General features: G+C 45.1%; 1 protein-coding gene across 1 annotated transcript in view; it reads left to right on the top strand.

Moving 5' to 3' along the window:
• UROC1 (urocanate hydratase 1) overlaps window positions 1–22,805 on the top strand; it is a 40,497-nt gene that overhangs the window by 6,117 nt on the left and 11,575 nt on the right. The window contains exons 3-15 of the mRNA XM_073591779.1: window positions 1,759–1,852; window positions 3,146–3,205; window positions 10,740–10,868; window positions 10,976–11,037; window positions 11,890–11,956; window positions 12,104–12,247; window positions 13,261–13,349; window positions 15,043–15,109; window positions 16,347–16,522; window positions 17,157–17,254; window positions 18,909–18,981; window positions 20,252–20,373; window positions 21,598–21,668. Of these exons, the coding sequence (XP_073447880.1) occupies window positions 1,759–1,852; window positions 3,146–3,205; window positions 10,740–10,868; window positions 10,976–11,037; window positions 11,890–11,956; window positions 12,104–12,247; window positions 13,261–13,349; window positions 15,043–15,109; window positions 16,347–16,522; window positions 17,157–17,254; window positions 18,909–18,981; window positions 20,252–20,373; window positions 21,598–21,668 (1,252 nt within the window). The remainder of the gene's footprint in view (window positions 1–1,758; window positions 1,853–3,145; window positions 3,206–10,739; window positions 10,869–10,975; window positions 11,038–11,889; window positions 11,957–12,103; window positions 12,248–13,260; window positions 13,350–15,042; window positions 15,110–16,346; window positions 16,523–17,156; window positions 17,255–18,908; window positions 18,982–20,251; window positions 20,374–21,597; window positions 21,669–22,805) is intronic.

Genomic DNA, 22,805 nt, shown 5'->3' on the forward strand with positions numbered 1-22,805 from the left:
TGTCTGCTGACATCCGACCCGCTCTGATCCTCAAAATAACTCAACACACAGCCAAATTGGGCCCAAAGTGTCAATATTTTGTGTGGCCACCATTATTTTTCAGCACTGCCTTAACCCTCTTGGGCATGGAGTTCACCAGAGCTTCACAGGTTGTCACTGGAGTCCTCTTCCCCTCCTCCATGATGACATCACAGAGCTGGTGGATGTTAGAGACCTTGCACTACTCCACCTTCCGTTTGAGGATGTCCCACAGATGATCAATAGGGTTTAGGTCTGGAGACATGCTTGGCCAGTCCATCACCTTTTACCCTCAGCTTCTTTAGCAAGGCAGTGGTCGTCTTGGAGGTGTGTTTGGGGTCATTATCATGTTGGAATACTGCCCTGCGGCCCATTCTCTGAAGGGAGGGGATCATGCTCTGCTTCAGTATGTCACAGTCATGTTGGCATTCATGGTTCCCTCAATGATCTGTAGCTCCCCAGTGCCGGCAGCACTCATGCAGCCCCAGACCATGACACTCCCACCACCATGCTTGACTGTAGACAAGACACACTTGTCTTTGTCCTCCTCACCTGGTTGCCCCCACACACGCTTGTCACCATCTGAACCAAATAAGTTTATCTTGGTCTCATCAGACCACAGGACATGGTTCCAGTAATCCATGTCCTTAGTCTGCTTGTCTTCAGCAAACTGTTTGTGGGCTTTCTTGTGCATCATCTTTTAGAAGAGGCTTCCTTCTGGGACAACAGCCATGCAGACCAATTTTGAAGTGTGCGGCGTATGGTCTGAGCACTGACAGGCTGACCCCCCACCCCTTCAACCTCTGCAGCAATGCTGGCAGCACTCATACGTCTATTTCCCAAAGACAACCTCTGGATATGACGCTGAGCACGTGCACTCAACTTCTTTGGTCGACCATGGTGAGGCCTGTTCTGAGTGGAACCTGTCCGGTTAAACCGCTGTATGGTCTTGGCCACCGTGCTGCAGCTCAGTTTCAGGGTCTTGGCAATCTTCTTATAGCCTAGGCCATCTTTATGTAGAGCAACAATTCTTCTCTCCCCCCCCCCCCCCTTTTTTTTTTTTTTTTTTTTTTTTTTTTTTTTTTTTTTTTTTTTTTTTTTTTCAGATCCTCAGTTTTTTGCCATGAGGAGCCATGTTGAACTTCCAGTGACCAGTAAGAGAGTGAGAGCGATAACGCCAAATTTAACACACCTGCTCCCCATTCACACCTGAGACCTTGTAACACTAACGAGTCACATGACACCAGAGAGGAAAAATGGCTAATTGGGGCTCAATTTGGGGTGGAGGAACTTAACTGGCCTGCACAGAGTCCTGACCTTCAACCCAATAGAACACCTTTGGGATGAATTGGAGCAGAGACAGCGAGCCAGGCCTTCTCGTCTAACATTGGTGCCTGACCTCACAAATGCGCTTCTGGAAGAATGGTCAAACATTCCCATAGACACACTCCTAAACCTTGTGGACAGCCTTCCCAGAAGAGTTGAAGCTGTTATAGCTGCAAAGGGTGGGCCAGCTCAATATTGAACCCTACGGAATATAACGCCATTAAAGTTCATGTGTGTGTAAAGGCAGGCATCCCAATACTTTTGGTAATATAGTGTATATAAAGATCTTGGATCCCAGAGCAGAGTTGCGTGTTGCAGGGTCCGCTGATCACATGACGTTGCACATACAAGGCAGCTGATGTTGCGCAAGGTGAAAAATCAGTTTATTAATCCTGGATTGCTATTATTTTTCAGGGCGTATCCGATCTCGGAGTATCCATGCAAAACAAAGCAGGCTGCGGCTGTAATGCACATGATTATGAATAATCTGGATCCAGCCGTAGCTCAGGTAAAAAATTCATTGAGACATATATTATTTATTTATTTATTTTTTTTTCCTTTGTACGAAAATTTTCGTAACTTTAGTAACCTCTTCATTTTCAATATTTGACTAGCATGCCCAAAAAAAAAGATAATTTGTCCGCTTAATCTCACTGTATATGTACCAGGCATTGGTGTGGATAGCCAAAAACTTTAGATTCATTGTTTCCTGCTCACCTTTGCTGAGACTCCCCATGGTGGTGCCTTGTGTACCCACTCATCCTATTAGTTTAAGTTGAATAAATAACGTTCCAGGTGTATTGAAACAAAAAGCGTGCAAAGTCTTTTTTTCTTTGTAAAACAGCCACAGCTTGCGAAGAAAAGGCTGATTCCCCTGCCAGCATGCTGTAGAGAAGGACCCTTTTAGTCTGTGGGGAAGCAGTGGTCTCTCTGTAGTAGCTATAGGTTTGACTTGGCAGGTGTTGTGTTGGAGAGAGCTCACTGCTCCCACACAGAGAGAGAAAGGGTCTTTTTTTTTTTTTTTTTTTTTTTTTTTTTTTTTTTTTTTTTTGTAGCATGCTGGCAGGGAAAAGGCTTTTATACTCAGGCTGTGGCTGCTTTAGGAAGAAAATGAACAAGACTCCTTTTTGTTCCAATGCACCTGAAATGTATTGGGTGGTTTTGTTTTTTTTTTTTTTTTTTTTTTTTTTTTTCTGAAGTTTCAGTTGGACTTTAAGTGCATGGGTTGGTGTACTTTCTTTTTTCTTTTGTGTTTTTTATGCTAAAAAAAACCTTGCATTGTCAGGGAGGGAAGGTCCTACTGGGTGTATCTATGAATGCACACAGCCAGGCTCAGAAATGAGCCTGCACAAGTTCCCCCATGCAATTGGCTTCCTTTGGTGGCACTTGAACAGGAGGAGTGGACAGGGCTGGCGTGGGACTTGTTAAATTTTAAATAATAGTGACTTTACAATTCCTTTAACTATTTTCATTTTTCAGAAAGGCTTCATCTTTTGAGTTGAAAGCTGTGTTGGGCCAGGTTCACATTTTGTGCAATTCGGGAATGTGTGCAAAATCGCAAAAAGGAGCATCCCTCTCTGCAGGCGCACAGTGGTGCCATTAATTGTTAATGGCACCCCAACGCACTTTGCTTATGTAACCATTTTGGGGTGCGCAAAGTATGAATTTATTTATTATATAATAAAATTTTTTTTTTTTTTTCATGTATAAGACAGCCCATTGAAATGCTTCCCTGAATGAGATGCTCAGAATATTGTAATATTGGCTAATCCTGACAGCTGTCTGTTTTCCTTCCGATAAGTTTCCCCAGGAACTGGTGACCTACGGAGGGAACGGGCAGGTGTTCAGCAACTGGGCCCAGGTGGGTGATATGATTTTATCATTGCAGTATTCTGTCATCCAACACAACTATTCATTTTGGGTAATAATAAAGTTTGTATGTGTGTGATATATATTTCTGTATCAGACCAAAATGAGGGACTTTGTTCCAAATTGGGGACAGTTGGGAGCTATGTAACTGTAAACGACCAAAGAAGTGGAAAAGCACAAATGCAAAGAACATGACATGTAAAAACTATTCGAATTGCAAACCCCCCACCCTCTATAAAGGGGGTAAATGGTTGTCGTGGGTGAAGGACAGGTTCTCTTTAAGGACTGCAGGCTTGTTGCTATTTTCTCATTAAAGTTTTCCATGTGGATGTGCCAGGTTCTCCTTTGTCATGGGCAGGTCATTGGCTCATCGGTTGTGTCCTAATTATGGAAGCAGAATGCGCGGCGTTGGGATTCTTCGCATTGCTCTTTGTTTTACCTGGCATGGGGCGACTGTCTAGTGGGAGTCTCCTGGGATAATTAAACCAGACTCGCCCACCCCAACATTAGGTTCCTATTCTCAAATGAATCCAACACTTGGCGGGTGGGGGGTTCGGGGGGGCAGCAAAGCATACTTGTCGGTTATAATTAAGCAGGCCCTGCAGAGGTTCTGTCCTGAGTCACGTGACCTTGAGTCATGCCATGCCGAATTGCTGCAGCTCATGTGACGTAATGGCAAGTGTCTGAAAACATCAGCCATCTATAGAGTGGTTCTTGGTACAGGCTGGGAGCATCAATGGCCACTGTACCATTGCTTTGGGAGCTGATGTTGCAAACCCCCCACCCCCATTTTTAAATGGGCCTTTTGCATTTTCCATTACATACTTTATTTTAGACTCTGACATCACTCAGTCTCTGTGCTTCTCTATGCAATGCAGACAGATCATGGATGCTAGGAGGGGCTGGCAGGGTTCTGGCAATGGGAAGCTGTGATGCCAAGAATGACTGCAAGACCTGAAGCCCAATAAATAAAAGGGGAGAGGACAGTCGGGGTGTAGATGCTGAATATCCTCCAGCCAGGAAATGAGGGTGGAACTCTATCTGACTTGCTGCAGATTCTAATTCACATTGTGAGAAGCTCACAGTGTGCAGTGAAATCAGAGGAAGCCATTTCATTCCAGGAGAGGAGCTGGTACAACTGTGCAAGACTGAAGGGAAGGTCGGAGGTCAGATTAAGGTGCATCTAAAGTCACACTTTTTTATTTTATTTTTCCCCATTCATCTTTCAGGACAGCACCATAGAGAGACACCGGCTCCTCCCCTCTTAGGAAACACCGCCTTCCAATTCAATATTTAAATCTCATCCTCCCAACGGCCCCTCAGTTCAGGTGTTTCCTCCGGTGGGGAGACACTGCTTGGGAACCGTGGCGGATCAGTCAGGGAGACTGAAGCCAAAGATTTGGTGTGAGGAAGAGGGGGAGTCGGGTCTCTCTAGCTCTTTCCCTCTACTATTGTTTATTCAGTTAGGTAAAGGCTGGGGAAGCCATACTTACCTGTTTTTAAAACTGAATTGGCGCGCCTCAGCCTCTCTTGGGGAAAGAGACAGCTGAGGAGGTCCGTGTTTCTTCTGCCCAGGGGGGCGCTGTGGGAAGTGCCTGAGTCTCTCCTGCTTGTGCAGCCAGCGTTTGAAGCTCTATGGCCGGGTCGGATGACGGGTGACGTCAGTTCCGGCGAGGGCGGGCACTTCCGACGATTCCGCGTCTTCCGGTTCCGGACGCGGGGAAAGAAAACGGACGGAGCGTTCGGCTGGTGCGACCCTCTTGCTTTGCTGTAGAGTCAGCTGTCGGGGGAAACGATCGACCACCATCCTCAGCGGACATGTCTGAGACAGAGGTCTCTAGAACTGCTCCAGGAGACAGTAGCACCAGCCATGCTAAGGTAAGTGGAACCCTGGGGTGGTGTTCCCTTACCTAAATCCCGATGGCTTCACGGGTGTTCTCCCCTCACTGGTGGTTGGGGGGGAAGGGGAGTGTGTCTGGGACCCTGGTGGTGGTTGGTCCTGGGGGGGGCACTCCTGGTGGTCCTCTGTAAAAGCACTGGTGGGATTGGGCATTTATGGCGACTCTCTCTTTCTTTTTCAGAAAGCCACAGAGAAAAGCAAGTCGCCTCATGGTTCAAAGAAAAAATGCCCCTCTTGTAGAGTTAGTATGGGGGAATCCTGGACCAAGGCACTTTGCAAGGAGTGCATTGATGGATTAGTCAGGGAACAGGCAGCAGAACAGGGTACAGATCTTGCTGCATCCGTCAAAGAGCTTTCTAGCACCTTTCAGTCCTTTAAGGCACTCTTTTCTAGCTTCCAGTTGCCGCAAGCCCAAAGCAGTCCTTTACCAGTGCAGCAGAGTGTTACACCTAGCCCAGTGGATACTCCCTCTGTTAGTGGAGAGAGACCAGGGGGCTCCAGAGTGGAAATTGAGGAGGAGCCAGATAGCACCGCTTCAGATTCTCAAAGGGAATCGGATGTGGAGGAGGTGGATGGGGAATCCACAAAAACCTCTCGCTATAAGCTTTCCCTGGACGAAGTGGAGGAGCTCTTGGGAGCTATTCACACCACTTTGGGAATTCAGGAAGAAAAGAAGGTGTTATCGCTCCATGACCAAATGTACAAAGGTCTTGGGGAACAAAAAAGGAAGGATTTCCCAGTCCATGATGTATTGGTTGAGGCCATAAAGAATGAATGGAAAGATCCTGAGAGAAAACCTTTCTTTTCAAGGGCTTTGAAGCGAAGGTTTCCTTTTTCAGAAGGGGAGTCTCTAGTCTGGAATAAGACCCCTAGGCTGGATGCTGCTTTTTCTCAGGTTTCCAGGCAAACAGATCTGGCCTTCGAGGACATGGGGGTTCTTGCAGACCCCATGGACAGAAGGATGGACTCTCTCTTAAAGAAGTCCTGGGATTCGTCACAGGGAAACCTTAAGCCTGCCATGGCGGTCACAGTAGTGGCCCGCAATATGGAATATTGGCTTACGCAAAAGGCGCATATTGAGGCAGGAACGCCAAAAGAGACTATTTTGGCTTCCTTTCCCATGCTACTTAAGGGTGTAGCGTATATTGCGGACGCTTCCGCCGAATCAGTGCGCATGTCCGCAAGGTCTTCAGCCCTCACTAATTCGGCTCGAAGGGCCCTATGGCTTAAGACGTGGCAAGGAGACAGCGCGTCTAAAGTTAAACTCTGTGGAATTCCCCTCACAGGAGATCTCTTGTTTGGCCCAGGGTTAGAGACCGTCTTAGACCGGACGGCCGATAAGAAAAAGGCCTTTCCCATTAAAAAGAAGTTTGGGGAGCAGGCTAAAAGAAAGTTTCGCCCCCAGAGAAAGTTTGAAACCCCAAAAGGAGAGCGGCAGAAAAAAGCTTGGGGGCAGAAGGGCAAGGGGCGGGGAGGGGCGATTTTTCGCCCTCCTGAACAGCCCAAGAAGACCCAATGACGGGGTAGCCACGGTGGGAGGAAGATTGGGGGCCTTCCTCCCACAATGGGAGATGATCACCTCCAACCAGTTTGTGTTAGGGATCATAAGAAGAGGTTACCAGCTAGAGTTCTCAGAACCTCCTCAGCACAGACTTCTGGTCACCGAGCTGCCAAAGTGTGCAGAGAAAGCGTCAGCTCTTCTATCCTCCCTACAGGAGTTAGAGGAACAAGAGGTGATAGTGAGGGTTCCTGTAGAGGAGATAGGCAGAGGCTTTTACTCCCACATTTTTGTGGTCCGCAAGCCTTCGGGAAAATTCAGGCTTATCATGAATCTGAAGCCTCTGAATGTCTCAATTACCTACAGGAAATTCCGGATGGATTCTATCTATTCGGTGAAAGCGCTTCTTCCCCCAAATTGCTTCATGGCGTCAATAGACTTAAAGGACGCTTATCTGCACATTCCAGTCGCAGAAAGTTACCAGAGGTTTCTCAGACTGGCGGTGAGAACTGGGGAAGGAACGTTTCATCTACAGTTCAAAGCACTCCCCTTTGGACTATCCTCTTCCCCCCGCATCTTCACCAAAGTGATGGTGGAGGTCCTGGCTTTCTTGCGGCTCAGAGGCATCTCTGTAGTCGCGTACCTGGACGACCTACTCCTGTTTGCTCCTTCCCCGGAGCAGTTGTACCAGGATCTTCAGGTAGCAAGAGACAGCTTAGAAAACCTGGGATGGCTCTTGAACCTGGAAAAATCCAGTTTGGTTCCGGCCCAAAAGGTCACCTTCCTGGGCTATGTACTGGATTCGACAAAACAAAAAGTGTTCCTTCCAGCAGAAAAAATCCAGAAGGTGGACAGAGCAATATTACTGCTCCAGGGCAGCAGTCAGATCTCAGTAAGGAAAGCAATGTCAGCACTGGGCTTACTGACTTCCACGCTTCCGGCAGTTCAGTTGGCAGGGCTGCACTTTCGCCCCCTACAGCTGTTTATTCTGAGTGTCTGGGACCACAGTCCAGCATCTCTGGACTCCCTTATATCTGTGCCAAGTCAGGTCAAAAGGTCCCTCTGGTGGTGGAGGAAAGGGTCCAATCTCTCACAGGGCCTGGAGTGGGTTCTTCCAGTGTCCATAACGGTTACGACCGATGCGAGCGGCACAGGGTGGGGAGCACACCTAGATTCCAAGATGATGCAGGGCACCTGGGAAAAAGAAGACGCAAAGAAGTCCTCGAACTGGAGGGAACTGAGAGCAATAGAGTTGGCTCTCAGAGCTTTTCAGAGAGAACTCCTGGGGCAGCATGTGAGGGTCCGTTCGGACAACTCATCAGCAGTGGCCTACATCAACAGGCAAGGGGGAACCAGGAGCAGATCCTTGTGGGGTCTGGCAGAATCCATCCTCAGGTGGGCCGAAGGGAGCATTCTCTCTCTCTCTGCAATACATCTGAAGGGGGAGCAGAACCACGTAGCAGATTTTCTGAGCAGAAAAATGCTGAAGGAAGGCGACTGGGTCTTGAACCAGGACATCTTCGAGATGATTACTCGGAAGTGGGGGGTCCCCTACGTGGATCTCTTCGCCTCAAAGGCGAATACGAAAGCTCGTCTGTTCTTTTCCCTAAACAGATGGGACGGAGCAGCCGGGGTGGACGCACTAGCTCAGAGCTGGCGTTTCTCAAAGTGTTATGCTTTCCCCCCTCCCGTAATGATTCCAGCAGTTCTGAGAAAATTTCGGTCAGAAGACACAACCCTCATTCTGATCGCACCACACTGGCCAAGGAGGCCGTGGTTCTCCCTCTTGAAGAGTCTGACAGTGGAGCCTCCCTGGATTCTGCCTATCCGGGAGGATCTTCTCTCTCAGGGTCCAATCTGTTGCCCTCAGGTGGAGCGATGGAACCTCGCAGCGTGGCTACTGAGGAAGAATTGCTAAAGGGCAAAGGTTTCTCGGATCGGCTAGAGACAACTCTCCTAAATTGCAGGAAAAGAGAGACGCAAGCCATTTATCTAAAGGTGTGGAAACGCTTTAACAGTTGGTGCACAGAAAGCTCCTTCGATGTACGAAGTTCTGTAGCAGTATTAGAGTTTCTGCAGGCAGGAGCGGACAAAGGATTAGCCCTTAGCACCTTGAAAGGACAAGTATCGGCACTAAGCGTTTTCCTGGAAAAGCCGCTAGCTATAGATCCTTGGGTAGCTAGGTTTTTTAGAGCTTTAGGCAGACAGAGGCCTGTTAAAAGTTCCCCATTCCCAGTGTGGGATCTTTCCTTAGTTTTACAGTCTCTTACAGGGGATCCTTTTGAGCCATTGGAATCCTGTACCTTGAAGTTGATCACCCTCAAAACTGTGTTTTTGGTGGCGATCACCACAGCAAGGAGAGTAAGTGAACTCGAAGCCCTTTCTATTAGGGCGCCTTTTTTTCAGGTTTTTCCGGACCGTTTGATTTTTAAAACGGATCCGGCCTTTTTACCAAAAGTGGCCTCTAGTTTTCATAGGGGCCAGGAAATTATTTTACCTACCTTCTGTTCGAATCCTGTGAGGGAACAGGAGCATATTTTTCACAAACTGGACGTTAGAAGGTGCGTCCTTCAGTACTTAGTACAAAACAGTTTAGGAAATCCGATTCTTTTTTTGTATTGTTTTCAGGGGCTAGGAAAGGGTTCAAAGCCTCTAGACGATCAATAGCCAGATGGTTAAGGTTGGCCATTAGCCAGGCCTATGTAATCGGGGGTTTGGAGCCCCCGGAGGGTATTAAAGCACATTCCACCAGGGCAGTGGCAACTTCTCAAGCAGAGTGGGCTGGTGCTTCTCCGGAGCAGATCTGTAGAGCAGCAACGTGGTCCAGTTTTTCCACGTTTGTGAAGCATTACAGATTGGACCTGCTGTCAGCCAAAGACCAAGCCTTTGGGCGTAAGGTGCTGCAGGCAGTAGTCCCTCCCTAAGGTAAGGTGCTCGCTTATCCTCTCTATGGTGCTGTCCTGAAAGATGAATGGGGAAAAACGGAGTTACTTACCGGTAACATCCTTTTCCAGGAATCTTTCAGGACAGCACTAGTACCCACCCAGGTTTTGATTATCTATGAGAACTCATCGCATGAGAACGTCAGGTAAGATAAAGATTTGTATGACGTATTCTTGTGTCTCCCCAGCTGGCCGGAGGAACTCGTGAAGAACTGAGGGGCCGTTGGGAGGATGAGATTTAAATATTGAATTGGAAGGCGGTGTTTCCTAAGAGGGGAGGAGCCGGTGTCTCTCTATGGTGCTGTCCTGAAAGATTCCTGGAAAAGGATGTTACCGGTTAGTAACTCCGTTTTTTTTTTTTTTTTTTCCCCTGGTGACCCTCTCATGAATTTAAAGTGAGAGGAAAGGCTAAAATTTTGAGTTACTATAAAATAGCGGTGGTGCGCTCTAAGTGATACTCAAATGACTATATGCGTGCTACGTGGCTACTGTGAAGTGCTAAATATTCATGGATAGTGGACCTCCAAAATGAAATATTTCAGCAGGGCACAAAATACACAGTGTACAATCTAAAGTGCAAAATGCTCATAATATGAATAATATCTTCCAATGTGCAAAAAAGGCAGTAGTGCAAAGAAATGGCGTCTAGAACAATGTACACGGCATGCAATCTCTACAGTGCAGAATGCTAATATAAATTATATCTTCCAATGTGCAAAAAATAGTGCAAAGAAATAACGTCTAGAACAGTGCTGTCACACACTAGATAAAGTGCTTTACTTTATCTTTAAGTTCCTTTACTTTGAAGAGATTTTATCCTACTTCCTGTTGTATCTTGCAATGGCAAATAAAGGAAAATCTCCTCCCCAATGTGACACATGGCAAAAAATAAAAAATCTTGATGTTAGTCTTGGCCATTGCTGTTTCAAAAACTTGCTGGCTTTGGATACACTTTAAAGTATAACCTAAAGGGTAAACTTCTAGTTCTGATGATCTGGGGGTTCCTAAAAGATTTCCTTACTTCCTGTTTGGCCATGGGACAGGAAGTGAATGGGACACAGTTGGCAGGAAAAAAAAAAATCTGACGGGTTATAACCCTCCCTTACTCTATCCAAAATTAAAAAGTTTTGCCCGTAGTTCTACTTCAAGGTTTGGTCTTCTTCTTCTCTCTCCATTGAATCTTCAGTTCTGGCTTGTGATGTATTACCTGGCTGAGATGACAGAAGATCAGACCCTGGTGATGTACAGCGGACATCCTCTGGGCCTCTTTCCTAGTCACCCCAGAGCTCCACGGGTGGTCATCACCAACGGGATGGTAAGTCGCAACCTACATCTTGTTTTCATTCCTCTTGCAATCAAGTTGGATTCATTCTCATAATTTTTTTTTTTTTTTTTCTCCCCCTTGTTTGGTTTTTCTTTAAGGTGATTCCCAACTACTCCTCCAGGAAAGACTACAACAGGATGTTCGCATTGGGTGTGACAATGTAAGAACATTCCCTTATTTCTAACCAATTTTAGCACAGTTGCCCCACCTGCTGTGTTTTCATGATCTGATAGTAAAATGGTCACTATTTTGGGGCTTCATTATCGAAGCAGTGTAAGTTGCAGGTCCACAGAAGCCAATCAGATGTGTTTGCTGAACTTGGATCACACGGATCCATTTTGATAAGCTGCTGTAGATTAAGCCAAAATTTTCTGATTTGATGGGACCCTTGGTACATCTGGTTCCACCCATGCATGCCAAGCAATCATCTAATTTTTTTCCCCAGTAAAAAAACAAAAAAAACTTCTTATTCAATGAGGACTACAGATTTTAAAGAAGTTCCCTAGAAAAGCAGTCTACACTCTCAGCACATTAACTTGTATGGGAGGGCTATGTGGGGTCTGATTCTTTACATGAAATCATTTTTATTGCTACGATGTACTTGCTGTTAGAGATGCTGCCCCAGATACTTTCCAGTTCTAGAAGTGTCTAGGGCACCATCTTCCAACAAAACAAATTTTGTTTTCATACAGCAGATTTTTTGATAAAGGATCTTACATGTCACTCTGCTTTATCATGAGAGCTCAGACCATACACAGTGTTTGGCTTTACCATGAGGCTCAGGCCTTATACAGCAGTTGGCTTCATCATGTGGGCTCAGACCCTTACACGGCACTCTGTTTGTTTGTTTTTTTTTTTTACCATGAAGGCTTAGACCCTTACACAGCGTTAGGTTTTACGCAGAGGGCTCAGACCCTTACACAGCTCTCGGTTTTTACTCTTGAGGGCTCAGACTAGAAAGCCTCCTTCCTAAAAGCCAAAACTTAATTTTTATTTATTTTTTTCTTGACAGGTATGGACAGATGACTGCAGGGAGCTATTGTTACATTGGTCCGCAGGGTATTGTGCATGGTACAGTGGTAAGTAATATTATCACTAAGGAAGTCTGGAGTGATTGAGGTGGTCCGCTATGACTTTGTACCAGACATCTATAGGGTAGCTCTGCAGTTTAAGTAGAAGAATAGATGGGTGTTGGCAAGGTTCTATGTCTTGTCTGTTTCTCACAGCTGACCGTGTTAAACGCTGGACGCCGTTACCTTGGCTTGGAGGACCTGGCTGGGAAGGTGTTTGTCACGTCTGGTCTCGGAGGGATGAGCGGCGCTCAGGCGAAGGCGGCCACGATTGTTGGCTGTGTAGGAGTCATTGCAGAGGTATCCTCAAATTTATGAAGGCTGCTTGCATCTAGGATGCGCCCCCCCCCCCCCCCTTTTTTTTTTTTTTTATTTTTTTATTATTATATCTATCTTTCCCTACTTAGTGAGTCATTGACCCTTAACAAGTATGTACATATATTGGCTTCTCTGACAGCTGATATACACTCGCCGACCACTTTATTGGGTACACCTTGCTAGTACTGGGTTGGACCCCCTTTTGCCTTCATTCTTCGTGGCATAGATTCAACAAGGTTTTGGAAACATTCCTCAGATTTCCCTTTGTTGGTAGGGATGGCGCCCCCTTGTTAGTTTGGGAGGAATAGTGCCCCAAGGGCTGCATTCGGCCCCCCGGCCGCAGTTTGGAGACAACTGCTATATAGACTAGGTTCTAAAAGTGGGGAATAAGTGCGAAATTGCATGCATTCACGAATCTAAGAGAAATGAGCCGTACTTTGGCAGATGCAAGGGGGGTGTGGTTACAGTAATTCTTAATGGCAGCATCCAGTGTGACTTGCACCCAAGTGAGGTATGAGGCTCCTTACCAGCTCAGAATGACCACTATGACAGTGGTCTCACCAGGCATTTGGGAAATTATCAGGTCACCCACAACCTATACCGATCTATCCAGTAGTAAATGTGGAACTCAGAAGACTGTGGAGAAGAATCAGCTTTGTGGAAACTAAACCTGGCGGTCGATCCACTGCCTGCCTTTAAATTGGAGCTGGCCTCTAATCTGAAATGACAAAACAACATTTCGGACGGAATTTGAATAGTTTTCTAATCCAATTTGAAGGAATAGGATAGAACCTTCCGAAATTCAAATAGAATGGGACCTTCTGACATTTGAAATGGGATAAATTTAAAATTTTTAATGTAATTTGATTTGAGTGCCATTTGAACCGATTAAATTTTTCTGAAATTCAGTCAAATTATGAAAACAAATTAAACTAAACAAATTTTAGTAAATAACAGAACAAAACTGATTTTTTTTTTTTTTTTGGTCTTGTTAGGTTGATGAAAATGCTTTGTTAAAGCGTCACAAGCAGGGTTGGCTGATGGAGGTTACAAACTCGCTGGATGAGTGTATTCAGAGGATCCGGTAAGCTGTGTATTCGGAAGATCTAACCAGAACATAGATACTATACTTTACCCTAACAGTGTTTCTAAGGCATGTATGAAGTTTAAATGACTACTAAAAAAATGAAGATTTAAACCATTAAAGTGAACCTTTCACTAACCAGGAATGCATTTCTAACATCTTACAAAATTCTGCATCAGTCAAAAGTCCCTTGTGCCCCAGTCAGAGACTTTGCCTAGGCTGAGATGTCATCAATCTACTGCAGGCAGAAGGAATGGTTTTCTCAGTCTCCTCTCCCCCCAGTAATCAGACTGCAACATTGTAACTTGGTAGCAAATCGCAAAGTGAGATGAAGCGGAAAGGTCTGATCTGTGTCAAGTGTTTTTTTGTTTTTTTTTTTCCCAATAGTAAACTGCTGCAGGGGGAACCCCCCCCCCCCCCAAAAAAAAAAAACCCTTTAAGACAAAGTCCTGATGTGCTAATATGCATCACATACTAGCACATTATGAAATCATTACCTTGGACCAAAGCCCTCCAGCGATGCGCTGTCACTGCTGAGGGCTGACCTCTTTTGCATGCTCCGGTGCTGTGAGTGGCCAAAACCGCGATGACATCTGTGTGCGGGAGACCTCGGTTCCGGCAAGAAGCTCTGAAGGTCCCGCACGGTATGCCCGGTGACGTCAGCGGCTGCATGCAGGTTGAATATCTCCTATACGGCACTCTTTTTAAGACCTTTTCCTTTTACCTACAGGTAAGCCTTATTCTAGGCTTACCTGTAGGTAGAAATAACAAAGCTGACTTTACTACCACTTTAAACGCAACCAAGAACTGAACAGATGCTAGGTTTTACTTGATTGTGTTATCTCCAAACCGGAATCTCCATCCAGGGAGCCGGTAGTGACCCTGGATGATGCCTGAACAAAGAATTGTGCTATTCATCTGGGAAGAGAAGCAGGTGAAGGCTTTTCTAGGAGTGCTCCATTCCTGTGTTTCTCAACTCCAGTCCTCAAGGCACCCCAACAGGTCATGGTTTTTAGACTTTCCTCTATTTTGCACAGGTGATTTGATCAGTTTCACTGCCTTAGTAATTACCACAGCCGTTTCAACTGGTGTGCCCCCCCCCATTCCAAAACAAAATACTCCAAATCCTTTTAAGCCGAAAAAACAGACAATCCTGTCTCCTGAATTATTTAATAATATTTATCATCTGTCATGCACAGAGCACCTCCGATCCTCTTCTTGGGTACCCCGCTGCCAAGTGCCCCCATAGCAAGCCACTTGCTATGAGGGCACGTGTATGTATGTTCTCTGTATGTCCATTGACACACAGTGCGGCTCTGCCCTGCAAAGCCCCCCCCCACTCCCTCCTCACTGGCTGTGATTGACAATGACTCCTGTTGCCATTGCTCTTGTGCACTGCTCTGGATTGGGCTCAGGTAAGTTTTTTTTTTTTTTTTTTTTTTTTTTTTTTTAAGGGCTGGAGTAGGGAGAGTTGTGTGTGTGTGTGTGTGTGTGTGTGTGTGTGTGTGTGTGTGTGTAATAAAAAAAAAAAAAAAAAAAAAAAAAAAAAAAAAATTATATATACACATTTTTATATTATGATCATCAGAGCTTCTCAGTTGGTCTACTATATGGCTGAGCATTTGTCCATGTTGGAAAGCTTGGTGTGCAACTTAAAATTCTTAGTAAAAATATTTATTTTTGTGTCTTTCAGAAAAGCACGAAAGGATAAAGAAACCCTAAGCCTGGGATATCATGGGAACGTTGTGCACCTCTGGCAAGTCCTTCTTCTTCCCTTTTTTTTTTTTTTTTTTTTTTTTTTTTTTTTCTCTCTGTGTAACAATATAGGGGAGGGGGTTGGGAAGTGTTGGCTCTGCTTTGTATTAACATTATAAACACATGTGAGATAAGATCGGTGTGAGTGCCAGGCGGCAGTCTGTTACCCATTATGTACTCGTGTCACATGATGGGTTATGAGATGAATTATTGTCCAGCAACGTGGTGGATGATTCAGTTTTTCCTCGCTATTGCTGACATCTGCACCGGTTTGGTAAATATTGGCATAACAATGTTTATGAATAAAAATCTCAAACTGTTTCCTGTGTTAGGCGGAGTAAGAATTTTTTGTTCTTTTCTGGGTCATTACTATTATACGTGACTATGGTTACTATTGTATGTCCCGTAATAAAAGGAACTGCACAGAGAGGGATCAAATTCTCTTGGAAATTGTATGGGGAGAAGATCTCCAAAACCGTTTCCTGTCTAAGGAAGATATCTCTAGTCTAGTCACGGTTGTAGACAAAAAAGGAAAAGGTCTGGTGTCACCCGCAAACCACCTCCATCCCAATATATGCAACACAAAAAATCGCCCCGGGACTTTAAATGAGGTGAATGCGTTTAGCCGACAATTGACAGAGTAAATGCAGTCTCAAAATTTATTAAAATCGTCATGCAAACATGAATCGTAGCCAAGCCACTGAAATGATACATATAGTAGAAAATGTCATTACACGTATAAAATGTAAATTGCAGAGTACACATGCATAAAAGTATCCCAACGCGTTTCGCAAGACCATGCTCGCTTCATCAGGGGTAGATGCGTGTGTAGTTACAGTACATCAAAGGCTTGATCAGACTACCAATTGCTTGATTCCCAGAGGCGGAAGTAATGAGCGCCCGGCTTGGGAGCTATGGAGGCAGAGGGGGAAAAACAAACCCATTCCTGGGGGAATGTGTCACTAAAGATCTCCCAGTATCCATTAATAATGTCAACTTGAAGTAAACTGCAGCATGTGAGTGAAAGATAGTCGTGTCCTCTATCTAGTTGATTATCCAAAGGCATATTTGGAAACTAACGGGCTGGTAATTAGTTTTGGTTATAAAACCTCTCTGTCTATTCTGACCCTGGTAGTAGTGGTTGCAAAGGTTGAAGACCAGGTAGCCACCCTTACCATTGAAGTGTTATACACAGAGACCCACACACCTCTGAATATTTTATGTGTCTTGCTTTGCAGGGAGAGGCTTGTGGAAGAGTATGAGAGGACGGGCGAGTTGCTGGCAGATCTGGGATCTGACCAAACCTCCTGCCACAACCCGTTTAGCGGCGGATATTACCCTGTACAGCTTCCTTTCCAGGAAGCCAACCAGATGCTTTCCACTGACCCTCAGACCTTCCACCAGCATGTACAAGAGAGGTGAGATGTCGGCGCTTCTTGTTAATAACCAACGGAAATAATCTGTATAGTCTGTTCCCCCTCCCTAACTTTTTTTGGTATTGCTGCCAAAATGGGCATGAAATGAACTTGTTTACCTGGGAATAAGGTCAAAATGCAACAAACTTGCTGACATTTGTGGTTTTTTTTTTTTTTTTTTTTTTTTTTTTTAGAACTCTGTTTTGTAAACTCCTCAGACCAAATCTAAACTGAGTGAACTTTAACAATAAACCAGCTGACACGACACCAGGATTCCTAAAGCACTATGGGTTAGCTAAAGAGCTAGCAGCACAGTTTTTTACTTTTTGTGTCTCCTTTTTGTATCTTGGTCTTGTAAAACTCAGATTAAACCTAAATTGAACTATTTACAATACACCAGTTGACATGACACAGGATTCCTAAAGCACTATAAGTTGGCTAAAGCAGTATCAGAGCAGCTTGCTTTGAGGCTCCCTTTGTATGATTGAAACCCCACATTTAGCCCTTTGATAAGTGAGGAGTGAGTGCTGTGGTGATTTCCATAGCTCCTGGCTTTTTTTTTTTTTTTCAGTTAAATAACTCTAATTACTGCGAGTATATATTTTATTTGAGGAATGCTGAATTGCGTTTCTTGCAGCCTAAGAAGGCAGATAGCGGCGATCAACAAGCTATCGGATAGCGGAATGTTCTTCTGGGACTACGGAAATGCATTTCTTTTGGAGGCTAAGAGAGCAGGTAATGTTAATACGGAATATAAGGCAGCTAATATGTTTAAAAGGGGGAGGGGAAAGTTGTTGGAGTGACCGAATACAATATATTTTTTTGAAACTTTCCATAAAGACCTGTTTGTTACATAACCTCCTTAAGAGGCATTCAGGCTAATTGCAGACTATTGGAAGATACCTCCTGACTCTTCCCGTTTTCCTACCAAAAGTAATTTTAATATGAGCCAGCTATTGTTATCACTTGCCATTTTTCTAGTGCTCTGTGTGTGTACTACATCACCTTATGTTATGGCTTTTGGCTAAGATCAAGTGTAGTATCTGTTCTTATCAGTTTCCAGAGGAGGCGCTGTGCAACTTCCGAGTGTAGGGAGGGCACGTGCAAATCCAATGGTGTAATTGGACCTGGAAAGACGGTTCGCCAGTGCCGGTGTCTGGACGCCCACTGAGACGTCAGTGGGGCCGAGTCCTAGCCGTCCGGAAGGGTTCTCCTGGTGAGGATAGGTGCTGCATCTGGGTCTGATCCAGAGGGTCGGGTCCCTGGCCTTCTGGCCTAGATTGGGGTAGCTCTAGCTCCAGTCAGTTTTTCGGGAGAGAACACCGGCTCCTCTCTAAGGGGGAGGAGCGGTTAGTATTCCCCGAATGTAATTGGGTAGGAGTGATGGGAGCGACGGTGGGGCCTGATAGCAAGGGCTCTCGCCAAGCTTCCTGAACTTCAGGCCTTCCTGGCTGGGGTGGGAGCTGCTGTGGTCTGGGTTGTTGGTCCGAAAGCCTATAGTGTATGTGCCCCTGGAGTGGCAGTCCAGGGGTGCCATAAAATCACTGAGTGAGGGTCCCTTTGATTTGTGGCACCACGGTCACTGCCCCATTACACGCTTTTTTTTGCACCTGCCTCCTGGGCCAGGCCTTTTGGCTGGGACCGGAGGAATTTTTTTTATGCCTGGCCATTATATTGCACAATGGCCACTTTTTCACTCTCCTTCCTTCTCCCCCTACTTTCTTTTTATTTATTTCCTTTGTGTGTCACCTTTTTTGTATTTTTGTGTTGTACACGGTTTGTCTGAGTAGGGTTGCAGGTCCTCGGGCCTGCCCTGAAAGTCTTGGGAGGGGGTGGACATGACCTTTTGGCTTGGTTCGCCCTCTCTCTCATGGGGTCTCTCTTCGGGTACTTGGGTCTGTTTCGGCAGGCCCTCCAGAGAAAGGGGGCCAGATGGACCAAGTGTAAGTACCCTTGTCCCCGTCAGGGCAAGGCCGTCTGATTTTAGAGGGCTTGTGTACCCCTTGCACTTTTTTGTGTTTCACTCCTTATGTGTGTGCACATATATAATATTTTTTTTTTTTTTTTTTTTGGCACCGGGTGAAGTTTTTAGAGTGTGTTTCACATGCCATGGGCTTTCAAAAAAAATAAAATAAAAAATAACCTTCTGTTATGGCTGGAAAAAGAGGAAGGTGTTCTTTAGTCCTAATATACTTCCTGTCCTAGGGTGACAACTCTTCTCCATTGACACAGCGCAGTGAATGGGATCACCTGGTGAAAATAAAAAAGGGAGGGGGGGTGGTGAAGCCTTAAAACTAATGCAACCATCACATCCAAAGACTGTAAGCTGCAATATGTTACATTTTGGTTTAAATATGCTTTATCTGAAACCATTTTATCCCTGAACCAGGTGCTGATGTGGAGCAGAAAGGAGGAAATGGTGCAGAATTCAGATACCCGTCCTATGTCCAGCATATAATGGGGTGAGACCTCATATATGGTATATTGGTGTCGGTATATATGACAAGTCAGGCATTTGCACCCTTCCATCAACATACTAATAACCTTTTTTAAACAATCTTTCCATTTTAATGGCATACTACATTTTAGACCCAGTGATCTCCTCACTGGGTCTCTGTGCTTCTCTGGGCAATTCAGAGGGGTCATGATTGGTGGGAGGGGGCCAGCAGGGTGCTTTACGGAGCTTCCTGACAACCTCCCCAGCACCAGAGCCCTTGGTCCTCCCCAGCACCAGAGCCCTTGGTCCTCCCCAGCACCAGAGCCCTTGGTCCTCCCCAGCACCAGAGCCCTTGGTCCTCCCCAGCACCAGAGCCCTTGGTCCTCCCCAGCACCAGAGCCCTTGGTCCTCCCCAGCACCAGAGCCCTTGGTCCTCCCCAGCACCAGAGCCCTTGGTCCTCCCCAGCACCAGAGCCCTTGGTCCTCCCCAGCACCAGAGCCCTTGGTCCTCCCCAGCACCAGAGCCCTTGGTCCTCCCCAGCACCAGAGCCCTTGGTCCTCCCCAGCACCAGAGCCCTTGGTCCTCCCCAGCACCAGAGCCCTTGGTCCTCCCCAGCACCAGAGCCCTTGGTCCTCCCCAGCACCAGAGCCCTTGGTCCTCCCCCAAGCAGTAGGCTGGCTCATGGGAGGAGCTTTGATATGTGGGTGTGCTTGGGCATGCTGCATTTGCATGCAAACCACCCTAGGTAACGCCCACATGTGATGCTGAGCATCCATGATTGGAAGAACTGAAATCCACTGAATGAAAGGGTTTGGCCAGTCAGGATGGGGGGAAAAAAGGAAGATTATGCTGGATGTCCTCCAGCCAGGAAATGTGGGCTCCATCTGACTTTCTACAGCTTCTCATGCACACTGGGTGCACGAGTAAACCATTTCAGTCCAGGAAAGGAGCCGGTACAACTGTGCAAGACTGGAGGGAAGTCTGGCGTTCATCATGGCTTATAAAGAGGGGTAATGGTGTGAGAATCGCACAGATCCCCAGTTTCCGAAGCCCTGACCGCTAATTTTATCTCTGAAGTTTCTCAGAACAGGCTTATGAGTTGAATCTTAATGATTTTGCTTTTTGGATGCTAAGCGATAATCTTCCCCCAGATTAGATGAAAGACGGAGCGTGTCGGCCAAGATTAATCAGCGAGGAATCTCAAACATCTGCTAATTAAGTTGTGTTTTTGTTTTCCTCCTCCTTCCCTTTTTTTTTTTTTTTTTTTTTTTTTTTTTTTTTTTTTTTTCTTCAGAGACATCTTTTCTCTGGGATTCGGGCCATTCCGATGGGTGTGTACATCTACTGAGCCATCTGACCTTGCTGCCACGGATGAAATCGCAGCCACTGTATTAGAAGACATTATCTCTCGGGGAGGTAACATCTGCCCTCTTTATAATGAAGTTATACAAAGTTACCAAATTGGTCTGTGGATGGATATAAATGCTGCAACAGATATGGGATTATATAGGGAAGACCTTTTTGGTAGGCCAAGACCTTTTTTTTTTTTTTTTTTTTTTTTTTTTTTTTTTTTTTGGGGGGGGGTTTATCTACTAAAGTTGCAGAGTGCAAAATCTGGTACAGCTCTGTACAGAAACCAATCGGCTTCCATGTTTTATTGTCCAAGTTTAATTGAAAAATGAGGAATTGGAAGCTGATTGGCTATCATGCACAGCTGCATCAGATTCTGAGTGCTCCAGCCCAGGTGTCCACTGTACTTGGTCATGTGAGCAATCTTGGGTGTGCAAAAAGGCAGCCGTTGGTAAATTGTAGGACCGTGAAATGGGTGGGAGCAAAAGAGGTATGACCAGTGGGGTGAAGGACAGCGGTCCAACATTTGCATGGTCAATGCAAGCAGAATGATTCATACACTGGCCTCTTAAAGAGCAACTCCACCCTCCCTAACTAAAATTTTACTAGCACATGCAAATTAATTCTGTATGTAAATGCAAATCTTAAAAAAAAATTAAAAAAAAAAAAAAAAAAAAAAAAGTTCAACATTTGTCCTTAATTCAGACCAAACTTCCTTGCAACTCGGCTCCTGTGCCGCCATCTTGGAATAAAATCCTGCGCATCTATGGCCCATAAATTAAGTCACAAGCGCAAAACATAAGTGAAACCCCCTATGCATGCGCAGACGCTACATCTCCAAGACTGGCAGAAACTTGCTGCTCTGTGGGAGATTTTGCTCCTGTGCAGGTCTATGCCAGGCCCCATAGACTGGTGGCATGCCTGTGCGAGGTGTGCTCACATTTCACCTCAATATGTTGCTCTTGCCTGGCATTGGCAAGCCTACAGGAACTAAAAAAGGAAAAAAAATGGACTGTAAAGTAAATCAAATCCAATTGTGTAAGAGAGGGGGCGTCGAGAGGATGTCAAATTCTTGAGTGCAGCAGCAGGACTGTAGGTAATTTTGGTCACACCTCTTTCTGCTAGAGTCCTTTTTGAGCTCTAAGAAAGCAGTGTCCAGGCTGCACTCCGATATCCATTTCCAATAAATTGGCTTTTGGACTTTAATAGGGTGTAGAGCTGAAGAACTGTACTGAGTCATAAATTCTGATGTCTGGAAATAATGAAGATGTGGTGTTCTTCTCTCTTCAGTCAGTGATCCGGTCCGGAAGCAATATGGAGACAATATTCGCTGGATCCGGGAAGCTGGAAAACATCAACTAGTACTTTTTTATATATCTTTTATTCTTTTTACGATTAAAAAAGTGTTACTGCTGTAAAATCTTGTTTTTGGAAGGTGCTGCTTGTACAGGAGGAGACCATGTCTTCTGTTACAGCAGATGTATTCTTCTGAAGTTTACTGTCTGTTTCTTTTTCTCTATTGCAGCCTCAAGTCCCCCCCTTTCAATGTGCAGCCTGCTAGAGTTAGAAAGGAAATAAAAATATATATATATATATATATATATATATATATATATATATATATATATATATATATATATATATATATATATATATATATATATATATATATATATATTCTCTATCTATCTCCTCTCAAAAGTTTGCATACCTTGGCAGAAATCATGACATTTTAGCTTTTTCATTGAAAATAGTACTGATCATTCCAATAACTGTCTTTTATTTAAAGTGATACTAAAGTTTGTTATTTTTAGTCAAAAAAACCTTTTTTGCCTGCTCTGTGTAATAGTTTTAGACATGCCCGATCCTCCTTTTCTCCCTCGCCGGCGCCTGACGAGTGCCCCCACAGCAAGCAACTTGCTATGGGGGCAGCCGAGCTGCAGCTTCATGTATCCATTCAGAGACGGTTAGGTTCTCTTTCTCTCTATTTCTTCTTTTTTTTTTTTTTTTTTTTTTTTTTTCCCTCTTCCATTGGCTCACGGACTTTGACAGCAGTGGTAGCCAATGGGCCAACGCTGCTCTCTCAGCCATTGAGGAGAAGAGTCCCGGACAGCCGAGTCTCTCGTGTAACATCACTGGATAAAGATGGGCTCGGTTAAAGATTAGGGGGGCTGCTACACACAAGGTGTGTGTGTGTGTGTGTGGGGGGGGGGGGGCATTCATTCTGTATGCATGAAGATAAGATTAAAAAAAAAACACCTGATTTTACAACCACTTCAAGGAGAGTGATCGTGTGAAGCCATTTATTATAACATAGTTTATTTTTGGCTCCTTCCCCCCCCCCCCCCCCCTTTTTTTTTTTTTTTTTTTTTTTTTTTTTTTTTTTTTTTTTTATTCATAACACATCACCCAAGTGACCATGATGGAAAGTCTCAATCCCCTGGAATTTTGGCCTTGGTACAGACATACAAGGTGACACATACAGGTTAAAATGGTGA

Source organism: Aquarana catesbeiana, linkage group LG07 (assembly GCF_042186555.1).
Source record: "Aquarana catesbeiana isolate 2022-GZ linkage group LG07, ASM4218655v1, whole genome shotgun sequence".
Lineage (NCBI taxonomy): Eukaryota > Metazoa > Chordata > Amphibia > Anura > Ranidae > Aquarana > Aquarana catesbeiana.